Consider the following 23,539-nt stretch of genomic DNA (forward strand, 5'->3'; position numbering starts at 1 on the left):
CCGCATCTGCCTCCTAGGGTTTCAGCACATGGAGAGACAGGTAATTAGAAGGGAGAGGCTGGGGGGCGGGGGCGAGGTTGCACAGGGGAGAGGAAAGGAGAGGCAGAAAACAAGAAACACCAAGTCAGAGACAGCTCAACAGAGACGCACGGAGAGGGGAAACAGAGACAAACCAGAGGAAAAAGAAATCAAGGAGACAGAGAGAGACAGGGAAACAGAGAGAGACGAAGCTAGAAGAGAGGGAGAGAGACAGACAGACGGGACTACTCAGAGACATCAAGACACGAGCAGGGAGAGATTGTGACAGTGGAGACGCTCTGAGACCCCGAGATTTCCCCATTCAGAGGCTGGGTTCCTCCCAGACCCCCGAATCTACCCTCCCTCTTTGCCCCACTCAGCCCGGACCAGGCTCAATTCCGCAGCCCTTGCCGCCTGCGCCCCGGGGCTGGAGCGAGCCTAGTACCTTGTTGCCACTCGGACACTGCACATTAAGCCTAAGAAATAATCGTAACAATAATAAAGGCGCCGCGGAGGTGGCCAGGGGTCCCAGGGCGCCTCCGCCTCGGCGTCCAGCCCCTAGCCCGTGGAGGGCGCCCCCCGGAGCCGGGCGCGTGGGGAAAGCAAGGGGGCGGGGGCCCCTGGGGGCTGCGGCGGCGGCTCGGGCACCACGCCCCCCCCTCGGGAGCGCCCCCTGCGCGGCGGCCACTCACGATTTTCTCGGAGGCGCCCGCGCGGGACACGGTGCCGTTGAGCCCCACGAGCGAGGGCAGCGTCTGCGACATCCAGTTAGTGACCATGGCCATGGTGCTGAGCACGGCCCCGATCTTCAGCAGCGGCACCGACATCGCGCCCCCGCCTCATGCCCCGGGGCCGCCCGCCGCCTGGCGCTCGGTCCCTCGCAGCCCAGTCGCCCCAGGGGACGCGAGCGCGAGCTGGGGGCCGGGCCGGGGCCAGGCCGGCCGGGGGGCTCGGGGACGCGGGCTGCGGCTCTGCGCGCCCGGCGGGGCTCCGCTTATAAAGCGCCGCCTCGGCCCCCCCCGCACCCCCTCCCGCGCCTCCGCGCCGGGCACTTCCAGCCGCCGTGACGTCACGGCTCCGGCCCGGAGCCCGGCAGGGGGCGGGGGGCGCCCGGACTACACCCCCCTGGGCCTGGCCACCCCGCTCTGCGCGGGACCCACCCATCCCGCGAGGGGCCCCCTCTGGCGGCCTTCCCCACCTGCCCCACCCCCACTGCCGCGGCATCCCGGCCCCGCCCCCAGCGGTGTCCCCGCCCCCAGCCCCGCCAACCCCAGTGAGGTATTCCCGGGCCACTCTCCACGCACAGCCCCTCTCTTAGACCCCCGGGTGCCCCACCCCGACCATCTAAAGCTGGCGGGTAGAAGGGAGGGCCGGAGTCACAAGTCCCCATCCACCTAGTGCTAGGACACCGACCCCGGCTCCCTAAAAACTGGGAGCCCAAGCATGGGGTGGGGGGATTCTGGTGCGCTCCCTTGAATGGGAAGGCCAAGGGTCTCCTTTCCTTGGGGAAGGGGCACCTCGGTACCAGGACTACTCTGCGGACCACTTGGTCGTTTTCGGACGAGGGAAGCCTAGAGTGGCGCGTCCGAGACCAATAGATGTGATTACTCGGATGAAGGCTCGGGAATGGGGTCACTTTTGCAGCAGGAGGACCCGCTCTCCCCACATGACTCCAAGGGGCGGCATGGCCACCCCCGACGGCTGAGACAGGAACTAGCCTTTTGCAGACAAGTGCCAGGCGGGTCTCCACTCACAACTTGAACTTAAGGTGGGGGCGGGGAACTGATGCTTCGGACCCTCCTCCAGACCCCAGAGACCAGCTCCCGGGCCCGCCCCTTCGAAGGAGGGGGGAATGCAGTGCCCCCCCCCCCACTTTCCACCCACGCACCAGTCGGCGGCGGGGACGGCCAGGCCGCCAGGAGGAGAGCCCGGCCGGTTTTAATTTCCTCTGTTTTCCCTGCACTCACGCCCCCTCCTGGCGTCCCCGCATCACCTCGCATGGCCGCCGCCACAGTCGCCTTCAGCCCGCGGCCGCCGCCGTCTGGAGGCGGCGATGACTCAGGCATTTCCTGGGTAGTGGCCGCTCACCGCCCTCGGGAGAAGCGCTGGGCATGGGGGGTAGAGACGGTGGGGGTCTTGAACAATCCTTTTTTTTTTTTCTGAGCTTAACGATCCGGAGAGGCAGGTTCTGCCCTTATGTGACCTCCAGCAATGACCGCTCTCTGCCTCAGTTTCCTCATCTGCAAAGTGAATGGTTGTAAGTATCCAAGGACCTAACGCCTGTAAATGGCTCCACTGTCCTGACAATCAAGCAAAAAATTTATTGAGTATCTACTATGTCCCAAGCACCATGAACAACAGATTTAAAAAGCCCTGCCTTTGTGGAGATGAACATTCTATAGCCGACAAAGGTCCTTCTAGTCAAAGCTATGGTTTTTCCAGTAGTCATGTACACATGTACACATGCTGGACCATGAAGAAGACTGAGCGCCAAAGAACTAATGCCTTCGAACTGTGGTGTTGGAGAAGATTCTTGAGAGTCCCTTGGACTGCAAGGAGAGCAAACCAGTCAATACTAAAGATCAACCCTGAATATTCATTGGAAGGACTGATGCTGAAGCTGAAGGTCCCATACTTTTGGCCACCTGATGTGAAGAGCTCACTCATTGGAAAAGACCCTGATGCTGCGAAAGACTGAAGGCAGGAGGAGAAGAGGATGACAGAGGATGAGATGGTTGGATGGCATCACCGACTCAATGGACATGAGTTTGAGCAAGCTCCCGGAGTTGGTGATGGACAGGTAAGCCTGGTGTGCTGCAGTCCATGGGGTCACAGGGAGCCAGACAAGACTGAGTGACTGAACAACAATAGGATCAGACAGACAACAAATGGGGGTGGAGAGGAAGGGGCATATGGACTAAGCAGGGGAGTAAAACTTTAATCGAGGTGGTTGGGAAAAGTGACATTTGAGCAGAGACCTGAAGAAAGTGAAGGAGGGAGCCATTTGGATATCTGAAGGAAGAGCTCCAGGCAGGAAGCAGAGCAAGTGCAAAGGCCCTGAGACAGAAGCAAGTGTTCAAGGAACAGGAAAGACACCAGTGTGCAGGTTGCATCAGAGTAGGTTGGGCAGAGATGGTGCTTGTAAAGCACTTTGCTGCGTGTCTGGGACATCGTGTTTCATAAATAGCTGACATTGTTATTATCTGCGACTGATAATGAGCTTTAGAAAAATGAGATGTCTCTTTGCCTACTTGTACTACAGCTTGCATTTAGGAGTGCTGAACACTTTGCAAATACACTTGCTGAGTACTGGGTGAATTCTCCCATGAAAAGTACAGCATCTTCCCTATTTACAAGAGAGGAAACCACTCAGAGAGGAGCCAGGAGATAAATTCGAGCCCAGAATTTGAACCTAGGTGGGTCTGATTTCAGATCCCCAAGCCACTGGGCTCCAAGGCCTCCGGGTTTAGAGAATTTGGAACAGGATGATACTCTCATTCGCTAACTGTTGGTGATGTAGGAAACTGCACTAGCTCCTCCCAGCCAAAGTCCTTGAAGGAGTGGGCTACACTCATATCTACACTTGCTGTCTCTGCTCCCTCACCTCCCATTTCCTGTGTGCTTCCCACAATCCTCTCACTAAAGGACCAGTGACCCTACAATTTGTTCATCTCACAGCCTCATTTAGTCACTCTCACAGGTAAGCCCTCATGGATCATCCCCTTCTTCTTGAAAGTCATTTGTCCTTTGAATTCAGTGCTGCACCGTCACTGTCTCCTGCCTTCTTGCTAAATGTCTCCTGGGGCTTTGTCCTAGGTTCCTGCCTTCTTCCTAAATGTCTCCTGGGGCTTTGTCCTAGGTTCCTAGCCCTGTCATTCTGTATTCTCTGCTAGGCCCATCCATCACACTCACTCCTAGGGTTTTGGTTCCATTCAGCACACTCCCACCTCAGGACCTTTGCACTTGCTGTCTTCACTATTAACAGAGATAGACACGTTCTTTTTTTTTTTTTTTTTTTACTATATTTATTTATTTTGGCTGTACCATGATATGTGAGAGCTTCCCTGTTGGCTCAGATGGTAGAGTCCGCCTGCAATGTTTAAGACGCAGGTTCGATCCCTGGGTTGGGAAGATCCCCTGGAGAAGGAAATGGCAACCCATTCCAGTATTCTTGCCTGGGAAATCCCCATGCACAGAGGTGCCAGATGGGCTACAGTCCATGGGGTCACAATGAGTTGGACACGACTGAATGACTAAACATGTGGGACAAATGGCATGTGGGACCTTAGTTCCCCAACCAGGGATTGAACCTGGGCTTACTACATTGGAAGTCAGAGTTTTATCACCACTGGACCGCCAGGGACGTCCCTAACTGTATTTATTTATTTATTTGGCCATGCCACCTGGCATGAGGGATCTTAGTTTCCTGACCAGTGATTGAATCTACACCCTCTACAATGGAAGCGCAGAGTCATAACCACTAGATGTCCAAGGAAGTCTCTGTGGTTTATTCCTTTATTTCACTTATATTTCTGGGCTATCACTGTGTAGGTCAGTGCCATATCCTACCTTTCTCCAGAAAACTCCATTTCCCAGGTACCCTGGCTTCCTGTTAGTCCCACCCATTGAGAGGCACTGGAGGGAGACTGGAGAGTGAGGAGGAAGGGAGAGGCCAGGGTATTTCCTCTTTCTCTCTCTGCTTAGGGTGGGAGTATGTATTCTGACAGTGGCCATACCTTCTCTTATGATCGCATGATCTCAGCTCCCACACACGAGCCTCTTCCTCATCACACCCCCTTTTGTCTTGTCCCTCCAGTAGCTTTGTGCTGTGGCTTCTTCCTGGATTCCCTGATCATTCCATCAGTGTGGCTTCTCAACTCTTCCATTTCGCGACAAACTACTTCTCTATATTATTAATACATTTCCTCTCTTTGAAACACCTGGAGTGGTTTGTTTCCCTGCCTGGACTCTGAATGATCTGACCATTGTATCCTCAAAGACCTCCCCTGGCCACCTCATGTCCGACAGCACCCGCCAGCAGCACTACCACCTGTCTGTCCCTTACTCTGCTCTATTTTTTTTTTAACAATATCTATCACCATGTGACATTGTATTGTACTTTTTTTGTTTCTGGTCTGTCTCTTCCACCAGACTTTCAGCTTCACAAGGGCTCCTACATGCCTGTGTTTTCCACAGCTGCATCCTTACAGCTTAGGATAGTGCTTGGCATATAGTAGGTGCTCAAGGGGCTTCCTGGGTGGCTCAGTAGATAAAGAATCTACCTGCAATGCAGGAGACACGAGTTCAATCCCTGGGTCAGGAAGATGCCCTGGAAGAAGGCACGGCAACCCACTCCAGTATTCATGCCTGGGAAATCCCATGGTCAGAGGAGCCTGGTGGGCTACAATCCAAAGGGTCACAAAAAGTTGGACATGACTGAAGCGACTGAGCACACATGCACACATGCACAGGTGCTCAAGAATGATTGAACTGACTGAATCTACAACTGAGACTCCCAAAGGTATTTCCACAGGCCATATCCCCACCTAGAGCTCAAATTCCTATGCCCATCTCCTCCGTGCACATCTCCACCTGTGTCTTTCACAGGACTAATCACATATGACATCCACCAGGAAAAACCTCAATCAAAAAGACAGGCAGAAGCAGGTGCTGGTGATGATGTGAAGAGACCAAAACCTCTTGCTAGTGGAAACATAAAATGTTGTAGACTTCTCTGATGGCCCAGTGGGTATGAATCCACCTGCCAATGCAGGGAACATGGGTTCGATCCCTGATCTGGGAAGATCCTACATGCCACAGAGCAACTAAGCCCATGCGCCACAACTTGAAGCTGCGCTCTAGAGTCCCTGCTCCTCGACAAGAGAAGCTACCTCAGTGAGAAGCCCCTGGACCGCATCCAAGAGTAGCCTCTGCTCACTGCAACTACAGAAAACCCATGCGTAGCAACAAAGACCCAGTGCAGCGAGCCAAAAATTCATTTAAAAAATAAAAAACTTTTGCAACTACTTTGAGAAGCAATTTAGCAGTTTCTTAAAATGTTAAACAGAAACTGACCATAAGACTCAACAATTCCATCCACTCAAGAGAAATGAAAGTATATGTCCACGGAAAGACTTGCATATGAATATTCATAACAGCATTGCTCACAATGAAACAACTGAAACCCTCATTACTGGTGGTACTACGGTACCATACACTGTGGTACATCCATACAGCTGGTGAACACATCCATACCACTGTGGCTCAGTAGTCAAGAATCCGCCTGCCAATGCAAGAGACATGGCTTCGACCCTTTGATCCAGGAAGTTCCCACATGTGACAGAGTAATCACGCCTGTGTGTCACAACTATTGCATCGGTGCTCTATAGCCTCGACTACTGAGCCCACAGGCCCTGAGCACCCTACAGTCAGCGCTGCACAACAAGAGAATCCACTGCAGTGAAAGCTTGAGAACAGCAACAAAGGGTGGCCCCCGTTCAATGCAGCTAGAGAAAAGAACTCACAGCACAACCAAAACTAAATAAATGTTTAAAAAGAAAAACAAGGAACAAACAACTGATCTATGCTTCAACATGGGTGAACCTTAAACATATTTTGCTAAGTGAAAGGAATCAGATACAAAAGGCCACATTTTGTATGACTTCTATTTACACAAAATGTCCAGAAAAGGCCAATATAGAGACAAAGAAATTAGAGTTGTGATTGTCTGAAATGGGATGGGTGGGTATGAACTTCGAACAGGTGTGAGGGATCTTTTGCAAGTGATATAAATGTCCTCAAATTAGATTGAGATGATGTTTGCACAACTTTGAAAATTTACTAAAAGTCATTGAGTTGCACAGTTAGGTGGATGTAATGGTATACAAAGTGAAAATGAAAGTTGCTCAATTATGTCAGACTCTTTGCAACCCCATGGACTGTAGCCCGCTGGGCTCCTCTGTCCATGGGATTCTCCAGGCAAGAATAGTGGAGTGAGTTGCCATTTCCCTCTCCAAGGGATCTTCCCGACCCAGGGATCAAACCTAAGTCTCCTTCATTGCAGGTGGATTCTTTACTGTCTGAGCCACCAGAGAAGACCAATGATATGTAAATTATACCTCAAAAAAAACTGTTTAAAAGGGAGACCATCCCTAAACTTTCCCTGAAAGCTTCCTCCTGCAAGGAACCCTGTACTGACATATGAGAATGAGTTCTTCCTTAATTTTTTTTTTTTTTTTTTTTTTTGCAGCATGTGAGATCTTAATTCCCCGACTAGGAATTGAACCCACAACCCCTGCAGTAGAAACACGGAGTCTTACACTGGGCCACCAAGGAAGTCCCTTCCTTAAATTCTACATCCTAGATTTCTTGCTTGCCCTACCCTGGTCCTGGCCCAGATGTACTCACAGTTAGAAACTATCAATTATGCCCTCTTGTGTTCTTTCTTTGTCCCTACTCCTCCATTCATATTGTCACCAATGCCAGCTGAAATTGATGTAGAGAAATCTCCAGAAAGTGTCCCTTTTTCATTGTCACCATCACCGCTCTAAACATCGTGTTGGGGAGTGCTACAGATTGAATGTCAGTATCCCCCTACTCCTTCCAAATTCACATGCTGAAAGCTAACCTTCCATGTGATAGTGTCTGGAGGTGAAGTCTTTGGGAGGTGATTAGGTCCTGAGGGTGGAGCCCTCCTGTATGGGATTAGCGCCCTTATACAGAGACCCCAGAGAGCTCCCTCTCCCTTCCACCATAAGGACACAGTGAGAAGACACCAAGAAACTGGTCCTCACCAGACACCAAACCTACCAGCACTTTCACTTTGATCCAGGACTTCCCCAGCTCCAGAACAGAAATAGATTTCTGTTGTTTATAAGCCACCTAGTCTATGTTATTCTATTACAGCAACCTGAACACACCAGGAGCCGTGAGAAGAAATTTTTTTCCCTGACCTGAAAGCTATCAGGAGGAAAAAAAGTTTGTAACTGTCAGAAACAGTAACAATAACTGCTAAGGTTTATTGAGTAGTTATCATGAGAAGGAAATGGCACCCCACTCCAGTACTCTTTTGCCTGGAAAATCCCATGGATGGAGGAGCCTGGTAGGCTGCAGTCCATGGGGTCTCGAAGCATCAGACATAACTGAGTGACTTCACTTTCACTTTTCAATTTCATGCATTGGAGAAGGAAATGGCGGCCCACTCCAGTGTTCTTGCCTGGAGAATCCCATGGATGGAGGAGCCTGGTAGGCTGCAGTCCATGGGGTCTCGAAGCATCAGACATGACTGAGCGACTTCACTTTCACTTTTCAATTTCATGCATTGGAGAAGGAAATGGCGGCCCACTCCAGTGTTCTTGCCTGGAGAATCCCAGGGACGGGGGAGCCTGGTGGGCTGCCGTCTATGGGGTCGCACAGAGTCAGACACGACTGAAGCTACTTAGCAGCAGCAGCAGCAGCATGAGCTTTCCTTCAAAGGAAAGCTATGACAAACCTAGACAGTGTATTAAAAAGCAGAGACATTATTTTGCCAGCAAAGGATCATATAGTCAAAGCTATGGCTTTTCCAGTAGTCATGTATGTGTGTGAGAGTTGGACCGTAAAGGAGGCTGAGCACTGAAGAATTGATGCTTTCAAACCACGGTGCGGGAGAAGACTCGTGAGAGTCCTTTGGACAGCAAGGAGATCAAACCACTTGATCCTAAAGGAAATCCACTCTGGATATTCATTGGAAGGACTGATGCTGAATCTCCAGTACTTTGGCCACCTGATGTGAATAGCCAACTCATTGGAAAAGACTCTGATGCTGAGGAAGATTGAAGGCAAGAGGAGAAGGGGACAGAAGAGGCTAAGATGGTTAGATAGCATCACCAACCAATGGACATGAATTTGAGCAAACTCTGAGAGATAGTGAAGGACAGGGAAGCCTGGCGTGCAGCAGTCCATGGAGTTGCAAAGAGCTGGACACAACTTAGCAGCTGAACAACAATGACATCATGAGCTAGGCACCACTGGTAGCCGTGTATGTGTAGTAACTCATTTACCCTCAGAATACCAATATGAAGTAGACAGGGTTACAATCCCAATTTTTTAAATGAGGAAATAGTGGCACAGAGATGCTAAGAAATTTTTCCAAGACCCCCTGGAATCTAGCCCAGACTCTGGGGCCTGTTCCTGGGTCATTCGACCCTATTCAAAGGGGAAAGAATAAATGTGGATCTGTACCTCACGTCATATACAAAAATCAATTCCAGATAGATTTTACATCTAAATGTGAGAGATAAACAATGAGTATTTTAAGTAAATATAGAAGAATATATTCATTACTGTGGGGTGGGCAAAGATTTCTAAAACAGGACACCAACAAGCACTAACCTTGAAGGGAAAACATTATTATTTAAACTACATTCAGGGATCTCCCTGGTTAATCCAATGGTTAAGAATTATCCTTCCGAAGCATGGGACGTGGATTTGGTCCTTAGTCAAGGAACTAAGATCCCACATACTGAGGGGCAACTAAGCCTGCAAGCTGCAACCAGAGAAGCAGCACAATGAGGACCCAGCACAGCCAAGAATAATTGAAGTTCGTTTGTTAAAAAAAAAAAAGAACATACCATAGTAAGAAATAAACTACATTCAAATTAAATTCTATTTATCAAAGGCATTAAAGAATAAAAAGACAAGCTACACAGTAGGAGAAGATATTTGCAATCCTATGTCCAGCAAAGAATGGATATCCTAATTTTAATTTATATGAGAAACAGAAATACAGATACAACATTTGGATGTATACAAAACACATATTCTTACAAATTAATAAGAAAAAGGCAGACAGCCTAATAGCAAAATGGGCAAAAGACTTGAAAAGGCATTTCACAAAAGGGAATACTCAAGTGGTCAATAAACATGTGAAAAGGTATTTAAATATTATTAGTCATCACGAAATGTAAATTAAACCCCAAATGTGAAACCACTATACACTCATCAGAATGCCTAAAGTGAAACAGAAAGACAACACCAAGTGTTGGTAATGATGTAGAGCAACTGGAATGCTCAGGAACTACCAGTGGGACAGTAAACTGGTAAATTCTTTGAAGAGTCTTTGAAACTTTCGAAGACTCTTTGGCACTTACCTCCTCAAATTCAATATATTCCTCCCCTGTGTATGTGTTCAGTTACTAAGTCATATCTGACTCTCTGTGATCCCAGGGACTGTAGACCACCAGGCTCTTCTGTCCATGGGATTCTCCAGGCAAAAATACTGGAGTAGGTTGCCATTTCCTATTCCAGGGGATCTTACTGATCCAGGGATCAAACTTGTGTCTCCTGCATCTCCTATATTGGCAGGCAGCTTCTTTACCACTGAGCCACCTGGGAAGCCCATATTCCTCCCCTACGACCCAGCAGTCCTTCTCCTAGGTATATATACTTGACTCTCACTATTTGTGGGTTCCATGTTGTCAAACTCACCTACTCACTACGATTTATCCATAACCCCAAAATCAATCCTCCTGGAACTTTTGTGGTGATCCATGGATGTTCGCAGGGTAGCAAAACTATTGAGTCACTGACACACAGGTTCCCAATGGAGATCCAACACAGCCATGCTGTGGGCCTCTTGTTTCAGTTCTCAAAACTGCAAACAACTTTCTCACAGTCTACTTGATGCTGAAATTTTCACATTCTCGTGTATTTTATTGGTGATCTCGCTGTTTTAAGGGACCACATGCACAGTGCTAAGTTCTGTCTAGTGTTCTAGGCAAAAGAAGGTTGTAAAGTGTCTTCGAGAGGAAATAGGACTCATTGACAAGCTTTATTCAAGAGTGTCTTTGGGGGACTCAGTTGGTGGTCCAGTGGTTAAGAATCTGCCTTGCAATGCAGGGGATGCAGGTTCGAGCCCTGGCTGGGGGAACTAAGATCACATATGCTGAGGAGTAACTAAGCCTGAGTGTTGCAACTGCTAAGCCTGCATGCTCTGGAGCCTGTGCGCCAGAACTAGAGAGGCCCCTTGCCGCCAACTACTGAACCCTAGAGACGCAGCTAGAGAAAGTCCATGCACCGCAAGGAAAGATCCCACATGACACAAGATCCTGCGAGCCACAGCTAAGACCAAATAAATTAATTTAACTAAGTTTTTTAAAAAAAAAAATGCCTTTGGCCATGAGTTTGATGCCAATGAATAAGCAACATATACTAAATAAAGCATTTTTCAACACCAACATTCATAAAAGGGGTTTGCATATTGTTTGGTAAACAAAAATGTGACCAGAGCCTTGCAGGAATCTAATCCCGTGATGACTCAGTATTCACAGCATTCAGTCTTCACTAATTCTTTATAGAACATAATCACTTTGAAAAAAAAGAATCTACTGTATATATACACCCAACAGAAACACAAACAAGCATCACTAAAGGTATGCGTCAGAGTGTTTACTTAAGAATGTTCATGTCAGCCACAAACTTCACCAACCCAAATGCCAAGAAACAGTAGAATGGATATATCACACTCAATATATTCACACAATGGAACACCACAAAGCAATAGAAACAAGCAATCTACCACAAAACAGTAATATGGAGGAATCTGACAAGCATTATGCTGAGCAAAAGAAACTAGGCACCAAAAACTATATATTTAGTGACTTCATTAAGTTGAAAAGCAGGTCAAACCAGTGCACAGTGAGAGACACCACCTTCAGTGGTTACTCTAGGTGGATGGGGAAAGTGAAAGTGCATAGCTGATTCATGTCAATGTATGGCAAAAACCACTACAATATTGCAAAGTAATTAGCCTCCAACTAATAAAAATAAGTGGAAAAAAAAGAAAGTGAAAGTGCAGATAGCAACTAAAACAGGCATCAGGGGGCTCCGGATTCTTACCAAGTTCCGTCTTTCAACCCGGTACCGGTCACATTATGGCACTTTAAGACAATTTCTAAAGAGCACTGTTGTGATTTGCATACCTCTTTGTAGGTATGTTTTATGTCAAGAAGGAAGTTCACTCAAAAATATGAACTAAAGTACCAAGCATAAAGAGGTTTCCCAGGTGGCTCAGTGGTGAAGAATCTGCCTGCCAGTGCGGGAGAGCCGGGTTCAGTCTCTGATCTGGGAAGATCCCCTGGAGAAAGAAGACATCCCACTCCAGTTTTCTTGCCTGGGGAATCCCGTGGACAGAGGAGCCTGGCGGGCTACAGTCCATAGAGTCCTAAAAGAGTCGGTCACGACTTAGCAACTTAACACCAACCAAGTATAAAAGGTAAGTGTCATTTCTGTTTGATGTGCAGCAGGTAAAAATGCTAGAATGTCCAGTAGAAAAGCTAGAAAACATAAACCAAGCAAAACTCAGTGTCCTTTGCAAGAAGCCAAGTGGCCTCTGTCAAAGAGACCATGTTGGCTTCCATATTTCTTTCACACAGAGGAAAGGCATGAATTTCTGTCCACACGTACACAGTTTTGCATTCCTCAGAACACACATGGTGTTAATCTTCTAGCCTGGGCCTGCCTTGAGTTGTTTTTTGTTTTATTTGCTTGGTTACAGCAAGTGTTTAGAAATGGTGTTGAAGCCTTTTCTCCCTGGAATTCTCTGTCTTGCCATCTCTGCTTTCCTGCCTGGTTCAGAATTCCAAGAGAAGACTCCAAAGGATCCAGGAGGCCTGGCTGAGGACTTTGGACAGTATACAATGAGAGGTACATTCCCCCTGCCCCCTAAATGTTGGTCCTGCTCCACGCATGGATGCCACCAACTTGCCTCTGGTTTTGTTAGCTCTTGTAATAATTCTGTTTTCATACCTTTACTCTCCCTATGCTGGCCTGTCTTCCAAGTTACAACCAGAGGATCCCTCCCTCTTACGAATCCAACCATGTCCCATTCCTGGCTTTAAAAACCTTGTATTTAAACAACAAAAAAGCAGACATCCCAATTTTGAAAATGGACAAAAACCTTGACTAGACATTTCTCCAAAGAATATATACAAATGGCAAACAAACACATGAAAAGATGCTCAACATCACTAATTCTTCTTTTTCCAACATCACTTAATGAAATGCCACAATGAAGAATCACCTTACACACCTTAAAATGAGAGCCCAGGAGCCACAACTACTGAGCTGGTATGCCACAAGTACGGATGCCCAAGTGCCCTAGAGCCCGTGTTCTGCAACAAGAGATGCCACCGCAATGAGAAGCCTGCACACCGCAACTTGAGAGTAGCCCCCGTTCATTGCAACTATATAAAAGCCCCAGAGCAATAAAGACAATTAAAAATAAATAAAATTTATTTTTTTAAAATAGTAACACGTATTTTTTTTTAAAGAGTAAACCAGCACTGAGAACCTACTGGATTTCCCAGAAGCAACACAAGTCAATTTCTCTGCACAGACTTCATGGAACCTATTCTGACTCCTCTCTGCTCCTTCTGGTTTCTCCTTGATTTGTGGCTGAGCTCTGATGGATGAGGGCTTCCCCAGTGGCTCAGATGGTAAAGAATCTGCCTGCAATGCAGGGGACCTGGGTTTGGTCCAGGGATCAGGAAGATCCCCTGGAGAAGGGAATGGTTACCCATTCCAGTATTCTTGCCTGGGAAATCCCAGAGATAGAGCTACAGTCCATGGGGTCGCAAAGAGTTGAACACAACTGAGCAACCATCAGTCTGAATGGATGGGGCTGTGAGACAGACCAGGCTTCTGTTCTGGAAGTGAAGATAAGTCAATGTTCTCAGACATGAATTCCTGGAAAAATGCGAACCAAGTCTCCTGCCCCTGCCACAATGCCCTTCTCCCCAACACAGCCAGACTCAACTTCAAAGAAGTTAAATCTTCCATCTCACTCCTTGAGAGCTCAAACAGTCACCCAGCCTCAGTGTCTGGTATAAGGCTCAAAATACAGAAGACTCACAATGGATGCTTTCTAAATGAATACATTAATGCATGAATAAGTGAAAACAGCCAGTCACTGCTTCCCAGGCACTGGCCACCAAATTCTGGGGACAGAGTCATTGCTAACACCAGCTGCTGAGATCATGAGAAATCTACACACATCCATGTGGTCAACCTGTATGGACACAGAATCACTATGTCTATATACCCATAGGTGTGAATATGGCACACGTGTGTCCTGGTGCCCTGTTTGACCAATGCCAAGTACATGGCTCCTAAACATACACACATATGTGCATGGACACTACAGACACACTACTATTGGGGCAAGGTTAGAGTGAAGTGAGTCATGCAAAAGCAGTGTTGGATTCTGCCTTTATTTAAAATTTTATTTTGTTCATCATGGGTTTTTTTTTTTTTTTGCATTGATTTTGATTTTCTTAAAATACTGCATTAACATATTTATCTTGGGGGCTTCCCAGGTATCCCATTGGTTAAGAATCTGCCTTGCAATGCAAGGGACACTGGTTCGATCCCTGATGCAAGAAGATCCCACATACCACGGAGCAACTAAGTCCTTGCACCACAACTACTGAACCCACAGGCTTCAATTACCGAAGCCCGCCTGTGCTCCGCAACAAGAGAAGCCACCACAATGAGAAGCCCGAGCACCCCAACGAAAAGTAGACCCCCCTTCTCGCCTCAGCTAGAGAAAGCCTGCGTAGAGCAGTGAAGACCCACCACAGCCAAAAAACAAAAATAAATCTTTTGAAAAAAACATTGGTTTCTGAAGCTATTGGCACCTCCTTCAATTTTGCACCCAAGGCGAGTGCCTCACCTGTCTCACACCCTAGCCAGGACTCTGATTGACACACCCCCGCCAAGGGCATCTGCCTGCACATCCTCACCAGAGTCAACGGGACACACACAGTCTCTGAGCAAACCTCATTCTACCACTAGATGTCGCCCCAGCTCCTTCAGCTTGAGTTCAGCAGCAACCCCTTAGGAAGAAAACGTCCAATTCACTTAATTATCTGGGAGTCCTCGAGATTTCCTTTTACTTCCCTCCACCCGAAACATTTACATTTTCTAATGGAGCCCTGGGGGAACAGCATCTTAATCCTAAATAGTGGTGCCCTGGAGTGCTGGAATTTTTAGGCACAGATGAAGATGAGTTTTCCTAATGCCCGCGATCCAGGAGCAAACGGTTGACTTGAAAGGGGTATGGGATAGCCCAAGGGGAGGGTTGTTTCCCTGACCTTCCCTTGGCACAAGAGTCCCACTGTTTGAGAAAGAAAGAGACTCTGTGGGGGGAAGAGGAGGAGGGACTGATCCATTCATTCCACAGATATTTTTTGAGATCCTACTGCGTGCCAGGCTCTGCTGTAAACACTGATACAACAGATCATCGGACCCGATAAGTTGCCCCTCTAGGGGGAGAGAAACAATAATTTGTTGTTGTTTAGTCTCTAAGTCATGGCCAACTCTTTTGTGACCTCATGGACTGTAGCCGGACAGGCTCCTCCGTCCATGGGATTCCCCAAGCAAGAACAGTGGAGTGGGTTGCCATTTCCTTCTCCAGGGGATCCTCCCGTCCCAGGGACTGAACCCATGTCTTCTGCATGGCAGGCAGATTCTTTACCACGGAGCCACCTAAGAAGCCCAATAAGTGAATAAACAAATCCTGGAAACCTAGGGACAAAGCCTATCAAGAAAAACAGCACAGAGTCAGAGCTCTCAGAGGAGGTGATATTTAAGCAGAATGGGAGGGAGGAAGTTGAGTAGCTACCTAGGGAAACAGTGTCCTAGGCAGAGGGAATGACATGTGCAAAGGCCCTGAGGCATGCAGTATAAACTGCAATGGCTTCTCATTACAGTGGCTTCTCTTGTTGCAAAGAACAGGCTCTAGGGAATGCAGGCTCAGTAACTGAGGCACACTGAGGCTTAGTAGCCCTCCATGGCATGTGGCATCTTCCCAGCCCAGGGATTGAACCGGTGTCCCCTGCATTGGCAGGTACATTCTTAACCACTAGAATACCTGGGAAATCCCAATGTAGCTAGATCTGAAAGAGGACTTCCCAGTGGTCAGGAAGGGAGCATCTTTCCAATAGTAAAGATGGTGCGCCTTGAAGCTATCAAGCTCTGGTAGCTCCAGACCCTGGATGGATGGACAACTCCTCTGACGTGTTACTTTCCTATTCTCAGGGTAAAATCCAAGCTCCCATCCATAGCCCACAAGTTTCCACTTGGTCTGGTCCCTCTTGGCTTCCCTGGCCTCATCTCCCCCTTAACCTCCCCTTCACTCACTCCTGTCTAGCCACACCAGCCTTCTTGCTGCTCCTCAAACACTCCAAGCTTGTTCCTACCTCAGGGCCTTTGCACTTGCTGTTCCTGCTTTGAAAGCTTCCCCGCTGGACACAGAAGGCATCTCTCTCACCTTCTCAGGGAGCCTCAAGTACCACCTCTTTAGAGACACCATCTCTATCACACCTGATAAAACAGCTCTGCCCCCCACCCCTCATTCTTTAACCTCCTTTGTCATTTAGTCACTAAGTAATGTCTGACTCTTTTGTGACGCCATGGACTATAGCCCATCAGGCTCCTCTGTCCATGGGATTTTCCAGGCAAGAATACTGGAGTGGGTTGCCATTTCCTTCTCTGGGAGATCTTCCCCACCCAGGAATAGAACCTGCATCTCCTGCTTGGCAGGTGGATTCTTTACCACTAAGCCACAAGGGAAGCCCTTAACCCCCTTTACCCTGTTTAATTATTCTTCATACCACTTGCACTGTATTATATATTGATTTAGTTGTTCACACTGTATCATATATTTATTCGGTTTTCGTCTGTCTCTCCTGCTACAAGGTCAGCCCCAGGAGGGCAGGGACTTGATGACTTGGTTCAGGGCTGTATCTCCAGTGCTTCTTCATATCTGCTGACTGAATGGACAAATGCATGATTTCCAGAAAGGATCCCTGGTGGAGCCCAGGGCCCATCAATGACGGAGGAGGAGGTTCTGGGAAACAATGGAGGAGACTCAGAGGGGACAGAGTGTCCATTTCCCAGACTTCTCTCTTCCCTGGGGCGCTAGGCTGGGTGGGCAAGCTGGGATACACAACACAGTAGCGCCCACTGTAGCTAGTGGTAGGACCCGACCAGCAACCCCAACTGACTACCCCAGCTAAGCTCCGCCCCATCCACCATTTAGCCCCGCCCCCAAACAGCCTCATTTAGCTCCTCCTCCATGAATCTTCATGTGAGCCCCGCCCCCAAGCATCTCCCACCCTCCTCTGGGGTCACCCAAATCACCTCTCACAGTACTCTCCCGCACCCCTAGACAATCTTGGCCACAGCACAGGAAATCTAGAGTTTCCTAAAGGTTAGCAGGGGTGTGGGAAGAGTCCCCAGATAGTGGTTCCAAGGATCCTTTTTGGAAACCCAATTCAACTTCCCTCCTGGTACATTTTTATACACCCTTCTCTTGAGTGTAGGCATCTTTTGGTTTCTTGTCTCTCACTCAGCTGACTTTCTTTACTTCGTTGGGATTCATGTATCAATCGAGCACCTATAGAGTGCAGCCTGACGCCTGGCACTAGGCATACTCCCTATCCCAGCCAGTACTGATACTGTGATGGGGAAACAGTGAGGGAGGGGGCCTCCTGAGGTCCTCTGTGGCCCGGAAATCCTTCTACCTAGAGTCCGATCTCCATCCCTCCCAAAGTCCCCAGGCCCCCGGGGTGGGCGCATGGGGTCTGATTTCCTTCTTAGCTCTCTCTGTCTTTTTTTTTTGCCACACCGCGCATCTTGTGGGATCTTAGTTCCCCGACCAGGGATTGAACCTGGGCCCTCAGTAGTGACAGTACAGAGTCCTAACCGCTGGACTGTCAAGGAAGTCCCTCTTTCTTCTCTTGACCACAAAAGAGACGGTACCAGGACTGTTCTTCCTCTGAATTTCTACCTAGAAACCCTTCTAGTGTCTACACAGGCACTGTCCACACCCATGGAGTGGATTATTTAACAAGATGGTAAATGTGTGGGTTCGGGAGCCAGACCACCTTGCTTCAGTCCTAGCTCTGCCACAGCCTAACTGTCTGAGCTTAAGCAAGTGCCCTAACTTTCCAGTGCCTTGGTTTCCCTATCTGTAAAGTGAAGGTAACATGAGCACCCATTAATTGCTGATTAAATGCCTTAGTTCATTCTGTGTGCTTGAAACAGTGCCCAGCACATAATAAGCATTTAATAAGCGTTAGCTGTTATCCTAATTATTATTCTGTTATTTTGGATTCCAGCTTCCTTCTGAGCTTCTAAAGATGAGAACTTAGGGGGCTCCCACCCCCAAGATGGGGAAGGAAAGAGGTTTTCAAATAGCATTAGAAAGCTGGGACCACCCCTCATTTTGCAAAGCCTGCTCAAGAGGTGAGGGAGCATGGAGATGAGACATGCTTCCATGAAAGCATGGTGTGCAGTGCACACACACACATGGATATACACGTCCGCACACACAGTCCTTGCCCCACACACCCCCCTTTTAGAATGACTTGGGCACAGAATGACACAGTTACCCAAAGCTCCCACACAGCCACACACCTGGTCACACACATTTTGTAGAACACCCAGGCAGATGGACACAGTCATGGGGACACTGACACACACAGTCCTTTACACACAGTCGCAGCTGCCCAAATACCACTGGGATTAACACAGACCTCACTTGCTGTCACTCTGCCAGTCACACACAGATACACAACTCCGGGTCACAGACTCACAAGCCTCGCACTGTCACAACAGCCCTTCAAGTCACCGCTTCCAGCTGTGACACTCAGACTCTGCTTCACGTACACACACCCTCTCCCAATCCCGCCCCGACTCACGCACAGCCAGCCCCACACCTGCACAGCCACACACACAAACTCTCAGTCACACCCAACCGTACACAAAGGCACCCACGTTTACCCAGCACCCCTCCAGCACCTCACACACATCCCCATCAGTCACACACATGTGAGTCCCACCCCCTGCCCACACTGGGGTGCTGGCGAGGAGTGGGGGGCCGTGCTGGGGCGAGTGAAGGACAAGTAATGCCCAAACCCCCCTGAAGTCCCCTCCCACAACCCCACTCAGCTCGAGCGAGATGGCGGGTGTGGGCTCCGGGTCACCGAGAGGTTGAGAACCCCGAAGCTGGAGTCAGGTGGTCCCCCAAACCTAGGATGCTTTGAAGCTGAATTTAAAGCTTCCCTTCTTATTCCCAAAGCCAGGGTGGATGGCCCAGCCCCTCCCCCAGGGCGACCCCCCTTCCCTCACCGCCCCGGGGTGGGGCATGGAGCCCCCAGTCCCGTTTCTGCGAGACCCCCTGAGCCCCCTCCCCTCCTGGAGCCCTCCACGCCCGCACCTGCCGGCCGGGCCCCTACCTGTCCGGCGAGGCCTGAACACAGTAGCAGCAGCAGCAGCGGCGGCGGCGGCGGGACCGCGAGCGGCCACATGACGTGCCCCCGGCCCGGCGTCCCGTCCCCCGCCCGCCCTAGCGGCGCCTCGGCCCGGGGACCGCCACCAGGCGCGACCCCGCCCGCCCGCCGGCCAGGGCGACCCTCCGCCGCCGCCTCCCCCGCCTCGCCGGCGGCTGGGATCCCGCCCCACCCCCGCCCCCCGCGCGCGCTCAGAGTCTTTGTTGCGGGCTCCGCCCCCCCGCCCAACCCCCAGCTCGGTTTCGGGAGCGGATCTTGCTGGGTCTGGGGGTGGGGAAGAGGGGGAAGGAAGATGGAAGATGGAAGGAAGAAGGGGAGGGTAGCTGGGGACGCGACCCAGAACCCCAGGGCCATGGAAGGAGTGGTCATGCAGACTGGGGGGGGGCGGTGAGGTTCCATCACGTGGCTGTCAATTTCCCCCTCCCAGGACATTTCCTACGTTGTCAGTGGGGGGTGGGAGACGGATCAAGGGACGGAGTAGTAGGAGGAAGGCCTGGTAGCAAAGAAGAGACATTGAGAGGCCTCATGTTTAAAGAAGTCAGGAGTGAACAGAGAAACTGAGGCAGGGTCTGTGAAACTCTTCTTTGCAGGAAGGGGTCACGGCCATTACATGGGGGGCGAGGGGTGGGGTGGAAGATGGGGACAAAAAGGAAGACAGATACAGGGGGCAGGAGATCGTCAGACTAGGCCGAAGGGGGTGTCCAGCTGGTGGGAACCTTGTTTTCACCTCCTCCTCTTCTCCAGGGGTCCTCGGGCTCAGTCTCCCTTTCCCCACCACACCCGGGACAGTCTCTCCCTCTCATTTCAATGGCCCAAGACTGGAGACTAGAATCCTAAGAGAATCGTTGTTAACGCCACCTCCACACGAAGCTATTTGCATATGAAGGGCGTCCTTGTCCTGCCTCCATCCTTTCTCTGCCTCCCCCCTCCTCGGCTTTCCCAATCATCTTCTCTCTCCAAAGTCCCTCTATGGCTTTTTTTGGGGGGAGGGGTAGTGAGGGAGCAAGCCCGTTAGGTTATAGAGGAATCAATCATAAATATTGGGAATGGGGAAGCATGGAATTTTGCTGATCCTACTGTGTGGGACAGATAACAAGTTATGGATGTTTTTGTCAATCAAGGAGAAGTGAAGTCGCTCAGTCTTGTCCGACTCTTTGTGACCCTGTGGACTGTAGCCTACCAGGCTCCTCCGACCATGGGATGCTCCAGGCAAGAATACTGGAGTGGGTTGCCATTTCCTTCTCCAGGGGATCTTCCCAACCCAGGGATCGAGCCCGGGTCTCCCGCATTGGAGGCAGACGCTTTAACCTCTGAGCCACCAGGGAAGCCCCTTAAGCAAGGAGAAAGAGCTTGTTTTATGATAAGACCTGGGTTCCACACTGGTCTGTCCGTTCTCAGCCATGCAATGCCAGGCAAAGAGCTTTCGTTCTCTTGGGAGAACTGTTTCCTCTTGAGTTGTTGGGGACTTTGTGATTCATGCATAAAGAAAGCACCTAGCCAGCGCTCAATTCCCAGAGGGCATTACTACAATGAAGGATATGTTAAAATTATGATCAGGTCATACTGCAGTCAGGGTCGTACTCGGTGTCCTGATTGTACGTTGTCAGTTTGGACATCAGTGCCATTGGGAGTCCTCACCATGGTTCATTCAGCTCCTGCCAGGTGGCCATCACCCTGGTAATGCCCTCCTCCCTTTGCTGCTTCAGCCCTTGGAGGTGGTAGCTTGCTGCTCCTGAGTAGATTCACTTTCTCCTATTTACTCTTAAAGCTTAACTGCCATCTCTGTGACTAAATCCCCATATTAAATTCTTGCTCTTGAACTATCTGGTGTGAGCTCTGTTTTTCTGACTGGACCCTGACCAATACATTCAACAGCTGTGGTCGGTGGCCAATTTCAGTGTCCTGATCACGCTGTAGTCAGTGTCCTGTTAAACTGTGATCTGTGCTGCCATCAGCATCCTGGTTCTACTGGGGTCAGCATTACAGTCAGTACTGTGGTCTCTACTGGTCTTAATTGTGCTGTGGTCAGTGTGGTGGTGAGCTTCCTGGCTGTGTTGTGCTCAGAGTCACGATCACTGTCCTGGTCATGCTGTGGTCAGGGTCCTGACCTAGCTTGGGACACCCTGGCCATGCTACCATCAAAATCATGATCAGGTTTTACTGTGGTCAGTGTCATGCTCAGGGTCCTGGCTATACCGTCATCAGCTTTGAGATCAGCACCGAGATCAGCACCATGGTCAATGCTATGATTAGCGTGGTGTCTGCCTTCCTCTGTGGTTAGTGTAGTGGTCAGAACTGAGCACCAGTGTTGAAAAGAGATCAGCTTCTCAAGGACCTTGTACAACAAAACTGTTGGGCCAGGTGGCTTGAGGTCTGGCACTGGCAGTCAGCTCGCCACAGTGTGCAGAGGTAGAGTAGGTGAGCAGTAGATCCCTGCAAATTCTCATCAGGTGTTGTTGGGTCCATTAGCTTTCCTCACCTATGACCCCTCTATGTGTCCAGCTAGAAGAAGAAACAGTCCAGGCCTTTGTTTTCCTTTACTCTGCACAGGGCCTGACATGGACAAGATGATCAAGAATAATTTAAGGAGTAAATGAACTTAAGCCATGCATGTCTATCCATGCCTTTGCTCTTGCTAATCCCACCATATATTATTCAGTGCTCCTTTGATAGCAAGTAGCAGAAAGACAACTTGAACTGTCTTAAACAGTAAAGACTATCTATTATCTCACATAACTGAAAAAAAAAAATCCAGAGGTAATGGAATGCAGGCATGGGTGGATCCAGGGATTCTGTTCTATCATCAGAATTCTGTCTCTCCCCATTTATCATCTCTACTATTCTCTATGTCGTTGTTGTTCAGCCACTCAGTCATGTTCAGTTCTTTGTGATCCCCTGGACTGCAGCATGTCAGGACCTCTGTCCTTCACTATCTCCCAGAGTTCGCTCAAACTCCTGTCCACTGAGTCAGTGATGCTATCCAACCATCTCATCCTCTGTTGCCCCCTTCTCCTCCTGCTGTCAATCTTTCCCACCATCAGGGTCTTTTCCAATTAGTTGGCTCTTTGCATCAGATGGCCAAAGTATTGGAACTTCAGCTTCAGCATCAGTCCTTCCAATGAATATTCAGGATTTATTTCCTTTTGGATTGACTGGTTGGATATCCTTGCTGTCCAAGGGACTCTCAAGAGCCTTCTCCAGCACCACAGTTTGAATGCATCAATTCTTTGGCACTCAGCCTTCTTTATAGTCCAACTCTCACATCCATACATGACTACTAGAAGAACCTTAGCTTTGACTAAACAGACCTTTGTCAGCAAAGTGATGTCTCTGCTTTTTAATCCCTCTTCTCTATAAGGGATCTGTTTTAGCCAGGAGATGACATAGATACTTCCCAGAAGCTTTCATCTTCCAAGCTCAGCAGCTTTAGCAAAAAGAGAGCTTGCAAAATAATGACTCTCATTGGCCCATCTCAAATTATGTACCTATCTCTGAGCCAATCATATTTCAGAGGACTTGACTGTGTAGCCTGACCAGACCTGGTTCATAGATCACCCCTCTGGAAACAGAAAGAGGAGTTAGCCTCATTTGGATAGAAAACAAGGGGGTAGGGGTGGAGGATATGAAACTTTTACCTTTGAAAGAGGGAAAAACTTCTGTGTATCAAAACCAAGAGACAATGAACTGTCTCAGCACCACCCCAAACCCCTAGTGTGCCTTCCTATACTACAGAAGCTTCAAAGCTAAAAACTATGTTCTCCAGACTCTCTTGCAGCTAGATTTCCATATGGCAATGAGATGCTATCAATTAGAAGCATGAGATGTGGGTGAGGAAGTGAGTGAAGGTGGGTGGAGGTCATCTTTCTATTGTGTTGCAGTGATGTCTAGCAAGCACAGTTTGTAGAGAAACTAGGTTTTCCTGCAGGAATGTTACTGTCTGCACTCACTTTTGTTGAGAGGCAGTTGCAAGTGACAATGATGGAAGCTTCCAAATCTCTAAGTTAAAACCAGGGAGAGATATATGTATGTGTGTATATATACGTGTGTGTGTGTGTATATATGTGTGTGTGTATATATATAACTTTTATTGAGATATAATTCACATACCATATAATTTGCTCTTTAAAATGTATAATTCAGTGGAGTTTGGTATATTGCAGTATTAATTTTTTTAAGTTGTATTAAAA

General features: G+C 48.9%; 1 protein-coding gene and 1 non-coding gene across 3 annotated transcripts in view; both read right to left on the reverse strand.

Annotated features, from left to right (window-relative positions):
- OLFM2 (olfactomedin 2) overlaps nucleotides 1-19,479 on the reverse strand; it is a 73,007-nt gene extending 53,528 nt beyond the window's left edge. The window contains exon 1 of one of the 2 annotated variants that reach the window (XM_070464031.1): nucleotides 19,299-19,479. In XM_070464031.1, coding sequence (XP_070320132.1) covers nucleotides 19,299-19,370 — 72 coding nt within the window. In that variant the 5' untranslated portion in view covers nucleotides 19,371-19,479. Of the gene's footprint in view, nucleotides 1-710; nucleotides 1,206-19,298 lie in introns of those variants that run through there. The other variant, XM_070464022.1, reaches the window with a different exon arrangement.
- Nucleotides 17,709-17,781, reverse strand: TRNAD-GUC (transfer RNA aspartic acid (anticodon GUC)). The gene has a single exon. It is a non-coding gene; the product is annotated as a tRNA-Asp (tRNA).
- Nucleotides 19,480-23,539: the final 4,060 nt, after the last annotated feature.

This window comes from Odocoileus virginianus, chromosome 3, assembly GCF_023699985.2.
Source record: "Odocoileus virginianus isolate 20LAN1187 ecotype Illinois chromosome 3, Ovbor_1.2, whole genome shotgun sequence".
NCBI classification, from domain to species: Eukaryota; Metazoa; Chordata; class Mammalia; order Artiodactyla; family Cervidae; genus Odocoileus; species Odocoileus virginianus.